The sequence below is a fragment of the Chelmon rostratus genome, chromosome 14, assembly GCF_017976325.1.
Source record: "Chelmon rostratus isolate fCheRos1 chromosome 14, fCheRos1.pri, whole genome shotgun sequence".
NCBI lineage: Eukaryota > Metazoa > Chordata > Actinopteri > Chaetodontiformes > Chaetodontidae > Chelmon > Chelmon rostratus.
Window position 1 is genome coordinate 8,939,646 of NC_055671.1, and position 9,609 is coordinate 8,949,254.

The 9,609-nt window shown below is 43.9% G+C and overlaps 1 protein-coding gene across 1 annotated transcript; it reads right to left on the reverse strand.

Annotated features, from left to right (window-relative positions):
- Positions 1-3,014: 3,014 nt before the first annotated feature.
- On the reverse strand, positions 3,015-5,327 carry LOC121617535 (terminal nucleotidyltransferase 5C-like). The gene is made up of 2 exons (XM_041952728.1): positions 4,762-5,327; positions 3,015-3,630 (listed from the first exon to the last, which is right to left on the reverse strand). The coding sequence occupies exons 1-2, from the start codon at positions 5,325-5,327 to the stop codon at positions 3,015-3,017; spliced, it is 1,182 nt and encodes a 393-aa protein (XP_041808662.1).
- Positions 5,328-9,609: the final 4,282 nt, after the last annotated feature.

Below are 9,609 nucleotides of genomic sequence, written 5' to 3' on the forward strand. Positions count from 1 at the left end.
TCAATTTCTGGGTTAGGGCAAGAAATTCGGCCAGAAAAAGACTGTGCTAGTCAAACAATTAGCAGTCTTGTGTTCTATATTTTGTCAGGAATAAAAATATTCTCAGGATTAAGCTTGTCCGGTCTGTATGTACGCATAAATGCAGCAATAGATCAGTGATGCTGGTGTCTCTTATTAGATAATTGGATATAAGCAGCCGAGCACCCAAATGTGACTCATCTATACAAAGCATTCAGGAATTCTAAACTTTCACAAGACTCCAAATAATGTCACATTTTCATGTAAACGTACCAAACAAAGAGGTGGAGCTGAGGCTTAGGTTGTATCATACTGTGGCAAGAGCCAACAGTTCTTTCAGTTGAAGCAATGTTTCCGGTGTCCTTGGTGCATAAAAACAGGATATTCTTACAGCATGTGGGCATTGAGGAGGAACAGCAGAAGGGTGTGTGCACAGACTGGCAAAGCACGTGGGCTTTGCATTAAATGAAGTTGGAAAGGTGCAAATATTTGTTTTGCTTTCAAATAAAACTCCAAGGCTGTTCCAGTCTTGTTTGTTTTGTTTTTTTAGAAATAAATGTAATTAACTTTCAAGTCTAACTAAAATGTTATTCTTACCCACACTGGATTGGCTGAAAACAGCAGCTCTTTAAAACCAGACTGGCCTGATTAAAAACTTATGATTCGTTTACAGGAGTTAGTACAAAATTGGAAAAAGAAAACATAGAACATCAAATTTAACACTCAAAGAAATGAATGGATTAAATAATAATAACGATAATAATGTAAACAGTACCATTGGCCAAGCATGTCTATAAAGAGGTACTACATGAGTACCCAACTTCTCCAATATTTATCTCAGACCACCGCAGAGATGCCGGTAAAAAGATTGGTGCACTTTGCATACAATCTAGTAAAACAGTAACCCTGAAGGTGTGATTATATACTCCAGAATCTAATTGAAAATGCATGCAACAGCGCAACAGCAGTGCAACCACCAATGGAAGACTCCAGACAAAGAGCGGTTGTGTTATATTTATTACCACAATAACACAACAATCTCAGCAACTAGATATCATAACAGGACTGTTTTAATTTCTGTACTGGGGAAGGAGTTCCTTAACGATACACAACATACCCAAAGTCTCTAGATAGATACATCACTTTGAAGCTACATACGGCACTACTGCACACAGTATTCTAGATGTCTTCAATATTTAGTTGGAGGTTCACACAAATGTCAGAAACACCTTTATTACTCAACAACAGCTATGTGCATTTACATTGTGCTTCAGTCTCAGAGTCAGTGTGAACGGCCCACACGTCCTAACCTGTGCTTAAATTGTCTCTTTTTTTTAAATACTGAGCACATGTACTGTAGCTACACATACACAATGAACAAACACACAGGGACAGAGTGCAACAACTGCCGGCTGCGTCGTACACTGCTTGAATAATTTAAAAGTGCAGAACATTTTTGCTCACATTGGCAGGCAAAACCCCGACAGAACTGACGCTCACTACTTCCACTACGACAAACAACTGTCGTGTAATACACGCAGCCCGCTGAAGATGGAGATGAAGATGGTCGCTCCGGATGTGTCCTCGTTTTTCTTCTAAATTTAAAACGAGACAGCCGGGGGTTTCTTCATGATGCTGTAAAGAGGCAAATCCTTGTTTCTCTGAAGTGGAACAGGAGAATCGATTAGATAAATGATTTGTTGGGTGAATTCTGGGAGATTTGGCCACAGTTCCTGGTTTTTACCCTTGAGCGCTGTGCTGATTACAATGCAAAAGCACTACTAATAGTCCCTAAGATCATAACAACTGTCACTGAGTGGGATCAGTGCAACTCTGAGTTTGGCTTATATATTAATATTGTAGGGGATTGTACAAAAATTATTAGGGGTGGAGAGGGGTCAGGAAAGGGGTGGGGTCTCCTTTTCGCACTTTAATTTTATTTTTTTCAGCTTTTCTACTTAACAGTTACATAAATATGCTTTAAACGCTACAAGAAAACATTAAAAGTCACTAGGAACTTTTTATTAAGAGTCCTACGTGATGGATTTTTTCATAGTTTCTCTCGCTGGACGGCTTGTAGCTCTGTGAACCAATCAGGATTCAGCAACATTTAAACTCAGATCTGTTGTTCTGGATGGTGGGTCGTTTGCTTATGTTGCCAAGCATCTGTCAATCAAATCTGATCAAACCACACCCACACAGTTATAGAAGTACTTCAGATATGTTTTAGGGCCTTGCTTCTTTTTCTTTTTTTACAAAGTGAAACATTCGGTTCAAATCATTTTCTTACAATCCCTACTTGAAGTGACCCTAGGATCTGATTCTACCTTTGAAATTAAATGTTTACATTCACAAATACAGAACTTACGATATCATGGAAGTACCACAGCAACTTGTCTAATGTAATGCCCTCAGTGAAAGGTGTCCTATTTCTATACAGTGAATACATAACCACGTGCTGAAAGTTACTCCACAGAGACCGATGATTCACAAAACAGTTATATGGGGTTTGAACCCCTCAGAAACTGTAAGGATTTATCGTTATTCAAACTTTAACCAAATCAAGATGTTTTTAAATGCTAGAGAAGTTTATCTTCTAGCCACAGAGATTTATGACATGACAGCATTCTCCTCGACAGGGGGAGGGCGACCAGTATAAAGCCCTGCCAAAACCGAGCTGGAACCGCCGTAAACAAAGTCCCTCCACTTCAATGAAATCCTCTCCACATGCTCTCTCCAAAGTGGCCTCACAGTGTTTTCTTTCCTTTTGAAAATTGTTCTTCTTGAAAGGGTGACATGCTTTGCCTCCAGACCCCTTTCAGTTCTGGCCTTTCGTCGTCTTTCATGTCATAAGCAGGAGGGATTCTAAAGCGTTAAACAACACTGCGCCCGCGGTTGCCTGTTGTTGGTAAAACTTCCATTTGTGCCTCTGCATGCAGAGCACCGAGCTGAAAGCAGCCTACATGCCTACACTCTCTGTGGGCACGTCACTGCAGCTACACCAGGCCAGTCTGCATGTGGACGTGTAGAGGGTAGGGGTGGTAGACGAGCGGGGGCTGGGCCTGGGTGATGAAGTAGCTGCTGTAAATTGGCTCCGCCATGTACGGGGCCGGCTGATAGAAACAGGTGACGTTGGCCGTGTTGGGGATGGCGTTCTGCTCGCCCAGCACCCTCAGAGCCAGGACCGTGATCATGTTGAGCGTCTGTCTCCTCTCGTGTCCCATCAAACACACCGTGCTCTCATCGATCACTCGCCGCAGGGTCATCAGGTAGTCGTACTTGCTCGCCTCCTCGCTGCCGATGAAATGGCACTGCAAGTAGGCCTCAATCTTCCGCTGCTGCTCGCTCACGTCGGGGAAGTCGATGAAGAAGCGGGAGCACATGTAGCGCTCCAGGGACTTGATCTCTGTCTCGCTGGCCGGTCTGAAGTTCCTCACCAGCAGGTCGCTGTATTTGAGCAGGCCCCCTCCTCGGATCTCCTCTGGGTTGTGGGTGGCTATGAGGCGGTGGCGGAGGTGGTCCATCGCCTGTTCGAAGTCTCCGTACATGCACTCCGCTTCGACGGTGATGGTGGGCTCCTCTGCTGGCCCGGCCTGTGAGCTTTCCCCGCGGCTTTTCGTGACGGCGTCTGCCAGCTCAGGTGTTTGTTCACTGATCTGAGGCTCTGAGGCTACTTTTGCAGCACACGTGCGGCCTTGAGTGTCTGAATCAGGAGGCTTCTTTGAGTGTTTTGGCTTTACACTTTGTTCTACAGCGTCATTCAAGCCGGCCCCGTCCTGAGGTGCACTGGCCCGACTGAATGTGGGAACTGTGAGGGTGTCTAAAGTCTCTGGCTTGAAGGCTGGAACATTTGAGCACTGAACTGGAGCACTGTCCTGTGAAGGAGACTTTGGCTGCAGTGGTTTCGGGATTTCTATGGGTGGAAACAGCTGTGTTGTGAGATCTGAAAGATCAGTCAGTAAAGACCATTTCTCAGGCTTACTGATAGTCTTCCGTGACATTTTTCTTTGTAATTTTGGTGAGGGGCAATAATCTGGCACAATGTCCTGTGATGCACTGCAGGTTTTCTTAGCTGGAGGAGGAAAGGAAAACTCAAGATGTGAATCTTGTAGGTTTGAGTTACTGTCAGTCCTACAGATTACAGGGTCGACTTTGAACTGACTTATTTCTTCACAGCGTTCTTTCTCCTGCGGAGCTGACGTCTCTGTATGCATCACAGAAGCTGGCTGGGAAGCTTGTGACCCGGATAGCTCTTCGTTGCTCTGTAGCTTTAAACATGCATGTGTCATCAGCTTATCCCTGACATCTGTAAATAAGGTTTGAGGGGAAGAAACTAAAGGATAATCGCTGTGAAACTGTCCTTTCTCTCCGCTATTTTCTTCACATAGGTCAAACACAATGTCCTCCTCTGAATGAACATCCTCTATGCCCTCCACTTCCTCTTCCTCCTGCGGTAGGTTAATGCTCTCAAGCTCCACCACCTCCTGTGCCTCCTGCTTTCCATCTCCACGCCCAACCTCTGCATGCGGAAGCTCTTTCTCAAGCACGGAAACCGCTTGATCCTGGCACCCCTTTTCTCCACTGGCTGCCATTGCTGAGTCTTTTTCAACATCTGCTTCCACATCCTGGGGAATGCTCGATTTCTCTTGCTCTTTGTTTTCATCTTTATTGTCTCTTTTAGACAAATTCCCAGCATTCAAAGCCAACTTTCCTCCTTGTTTCCTTTCAGTCTCCCAGTAGGACTCCAGCATTCGATCTAATATTATCTGGAAGGAATCCACGCTGAACTCAAACTGCCTTCGAAGGGAACTGACAAATCTGAGCCCCACAGTTTTAGCTCTGTTGTTAGAGAGCGAGATAAGGCTCCATCTGTCATGCTCATTGAAAACTTTCACCATCTTTTGCACATAGGCCTCCTTCATTGTCAGGCAGGTGATCTTCCGCCTGTTAACTCCACAAGGGAGGAGGTCTCGTAGGCTGCCCAGCACCACCTCTTTAATCACCTGGAGGTCCTCCTGCCTGGGCAGCTCCACTCCAAAAATGATGTCTAAGTCCCTATAGCCCAGGCCGTTATCCCTCACCAGGACGTGGCTGGCAGTCGCGCCATTAAGCCGTATGTCTTTCACCTGGATGTCTCTCTCGACCAGCCGATCCTTCACCACACGAATGATGTCTTTCGCTCTCACCTGCAGTGTAGGAAAGTTCCCTCGTCCGTGGATGGGGATCACCTCAGTCAAGACCTTGTCCAGAGCCTGGACTTGCTCGAGGGTTAAGTTGTGGAACCTTTTCTCCGTTTGAAGCTCCATCATCTTTACCTGTGAAATAGAGATCTGACATATGTATCACAATATGAGATGACATTTATACAGTATTCATCCTGCCAGAAATGATGGCCAATGAAAGACTGCTGCAGTGCAGCAGAGTTGAAAACATGCTGTCATCTAAAAAAAAAGTCTTCTTAGAATGATAATCTGCCAGCCTTTGCCATTTTGTCTTCTGGGCAATATGCCCTTTTCAAACACAAAGAAAAAGCTCCTGAAAGTCTCAAATGCACAAGCGCAATAAAACAAACATAATGCGCCAGAGAGAGACGTATTCATCCTCATTCCTCTCTGACTGCAGGATGTGCTAAGATATGTGACACTGTTTATCAGCTATATTTGAAATACAGTCACTGCTCTGATTTTCTTCCTCATGAAGCATAAAGGGACACAGACAAGTGAGCTCAGAGGACTGAGGAAGCATGAATGAATATCTTGTCTGATGTGCTGCCACTAAGTAGATGTAACAGCATCAGAACATGAAGTATGGTAAGTGCTTGAACATGTGATACCAGCGATAATACATTTGAACGAGCTAATTCAACAGGTTTATCTGCAATATGTAAATTTAATCTGTGCTCTCGTGTTTATTTCTATGAGATGGTGACATTCTCCAACGTGGTTATCGTGATAACAGACATTACTGGAATTGCAATGTCACCATTGCTCAGAGTTACCAACGACCTCCTCCTCGCCTTAGGCTCCGGTCACCGCAGCAGTCCCATCCTCCTCAAGCTCCTCAACCACACCTTTCTTCTTTACCGCCTTGAATCCTCCCTCAACATCATCGCCATCTCCTGGCTAAGTTCATATCAATAACTGCACCTCCTCCAGCATTGCTCTGTCCCCAGGGGTACCCCTGGGTCCTGTGCTTGGTCCTCTCCTGTTCATCCTCTACATGCTTCCCCTTGGTAACATCCTACACCGTCATGGTTTCCATTTCTACTGCTATGGCGTCCAGCTCTACATTTCCACTAACTCCATCACCACTGTAACACCCTCCACCCTGAACAACTGCCTCAGTGAAATTAAATCCTGGATGCAGGCCAAATTCCTGAAACTAAACCATTACCACTGGCCCAAAATCCCTCATCAAAACCACTTACAACCGCTGCCTCATCCATCAATAGATCCACTCTGTCTCCCTCCACACATAGCCGCAACCTTGGAGTTATTTTTGACACAACCTCTCCTTTGAACAGCACGTCAATTAAATCACATGAAGTGCCTTTTTCCACATCAAAAACATAGCTTGTCTCCGTCCATCTCTCTCTTTCTCTGCTGCTGAAACTATGATCTGTGCCTTCATCTCATCCAGAATAGGCAAACGCAATAGCATTCTTTATGGCACATCAGCCAAAGTCTTAAATAAACTCCACTGCTTAAAGTCTTTTTCCTCACTCCCTAAGCCCTTCATAACCAGGCCTCCTCCTACGTCACCGACCTGCTCCACCATCACACTCCTTCCCACAGCCTCCGCTCCATTGATGCCGACCTCCTGTCTCCACCACTCAGGAAAGAGTACCAGACCTGGAGTGACAGGGTCTTCTCCGTAGCTGCCCCCTCCTCTGGAACTCTCTCCCCAAACACAGCTGAGACTGCACCGACCTGTCCATGTTCAAATCACTGACCACAACTCACCTTCTCAGAACTGCTTTCAATGTGTGGTTAATGTTCTATTTGTGTTATTTTCCAGATAATTTTAACCAATGTAAAGCATCTTTCTGGAATTATTAGCGATTTCATTATTAGATATTCGCTTCATCCAATAATGCAGACAGTAAACTGGTAAGATCTGCCTGGTTGAGCCATAAAATCAGATGATCGTGCCCACTTTACGAAACCTCCCTCAACGCACTGTGAGGTTTTCTGACAGTGAGTCAATACATTTCAGCAGCATTATGAATGTCAGCAGCTGTTTCTCACAAAATTTTACTTGTTGGTCACACGAGATAAACATTCAGCAGTCGTCACGTTGAAAGTCCTCCGCGGCAATGTGCCCGTCTGCTGGTTACAGGTGACTCACCTGTCTGTCATTCACCGGTTGTCGGCTGCAGGGACAATCTAGTTGATAGATCTATAAGGAACAGGCTAGACTTGTCTGTTTCTATTGAAGCTGTATGTATAAGCTCTCTGCCACTGAAGCAGGAGTGCTGGATCTAAGCTTGCCATACCCAACAAGGAATATAATGCTGTGGTTATACAATAGACTGCATGATGTTGCTAATAAACAATATGGTATTGATTGACGGCGTACTTATTCCCGCTGTTATAGTGTGAAAACATGGTATTTGTAAAAGGGAAATATGTGCATCACCATTAATGTATGCTGACTGACTCACTACTGAGGCAAATGTCGGATTTGTAGCCCACTGATAGCAGTCTTTAAAGGACCATCACACTCTCAGATACCTTTATGACAACAAAAGGGTTCAGGGATCAGTTAAGGATCCTCGGGGTGTTTTAAAAGATGAATGCTCTCGTCATATTCTCAATCATACTGTATTTAATAATAAGACATACTGAACTTGTTATAAGGAACTTTTAATGATCTAGTCTTAGATTCTTTTTTTTTTTTTTTGCCTTCATGGCTTTCTGAGACAAATAGTTCTGAGAAACAAATCTGATAAAAAGCTTGAGTGTGTACATTTAAGTTTGCATGAAGCCACATTATATAAACAGGAAAGTTTCGCTTTATGCTGGCATTTAATTTCCTGCTGCTCCAACATACTAATGCTAGCATCCCCACCGCCAAAATGTAATCAAAATCAAGACAGTTGTACGTGAATTTCAATGTCTGAGTTAAAGGTCTGTGACTCAGTACAATTACCTGACAGAAAATGCAAAGCTGCATCAACTTTCAGGTCATCAGATCTATGGTGCTGTAAGTATCAGCTAAGATTATTCTAATTATTATTATTATACTATCTTATTTTGTGTATGAGGTCAAATGTGAATCCTATTAACATCCTCATTGTACACTGGAGCAAAATGCTGGTTAAATGTCATCATTTAATCAGAAATTGATGCCAAATATTCCTCTTAAGCAGTGGTTAGAAATGATCAGCATAATGTTTATCATATATTGCTCTAATGTTATTCTTGAAGTTATTTTTCTATTATTTTATTTTAGCTTTTTTTTTTTTTTTTAGATTGAATCAAGATAGAAGATAATGCAAGTGTTTCAAAAAGTCTTGCATCCCAATAATTACATATAGCGATGGGGAAAACCTTCAATTTTTATGTCAGTGAAAATGTGCATTGTTTTGAAACTGGCCTGGTCGTGTGATGTGCTGGAAACAGCTCATCTGCTGGGTGCACGGCGTGTGAACAGCCCGGCTACAACCTCAGCCTGTGCTCGGTGTTTGGCGGTCATCTCTACACATGCAGTCAATAATTCGGGGCACAGGGAAGCACGGCCCACAGCAGCCTCTAGTGAATCTCAGGGGTTACATCAGCTCGGTCCTGCAGCAGGACTGCTCTCCTGCCACTTGGCTTCTTTATAGATAAGACTATATGAGTCATACAGCCCCTGAATGAAGCATCACTCGCTGGCTCTCCTCTTCCCTGTGCGCACAAACGACACAAAATGCACCACTTGTGGTGGCGTTTAGGGTCGCGAAATACATTGAATATTTAATCAGCAAGCCTGATTGCACTGGAAATGGATTGAAGCACATTGCAGACCATATTATTCAGCTCAGCATATATGGATGTCGTGATCTGGAGGCACATATATTGGTGGACATATTTAACCAATTTTGCACAAGCCACTTTTGTTCTTTGCTGTTTCTCTGCAGCCATTACATGTTGTCCTCTGAACTCAAAATGTTGCCCATGCATCAACTAACTGAGTCGCCACTTAGTTCAAAATGAGCCCAGCCTCTGTATTTTACTGTAGGCTACATTTAGACCCGTCACAACACTGCAGGTGACAAGTTGACAGCCAGGCTGAGTGAATGGACAGGCTAATATTGTGGCTGAAACTGAGGGAAAAAAAACACAGCAACGTTATAAACTGCGTTTTGCCAGAATGACACACAAAAACACAACGGCTGCACAATTTGGAAAAACTCACCTTATCTGTGGCCAAATACAACGCAAAGTAAAGCCAGAGCAGCGAGAAAAGGCAAAGCACTGAGATATCCAACAGGTTTATCCGACCCCGTTGGAGAGGTTGATGCTGAAGTTAACACGGACAGTTTCCTCTCAGCACGAGAGCACTGTTTCCATGGCAATCAGGCGTCACGAAATTTTACGGTAAATCACG

Coding starts and splice junctions, on each gene's coding strand:
- LOC121617535 (XM_041952728.1), bottom strand. CDS start 5,327: ATGATGGAGCTTCAAACGGAGAAAAGGTTCCACAACTTAACCCTCGAG. Junction 3,631..4,761: donor ATATTAGATCGAATGCTGGA/GTCCTACTGGGA, acceptor CGTCACGAAAAG/CCGCGGGGAAAGCTCACAGG.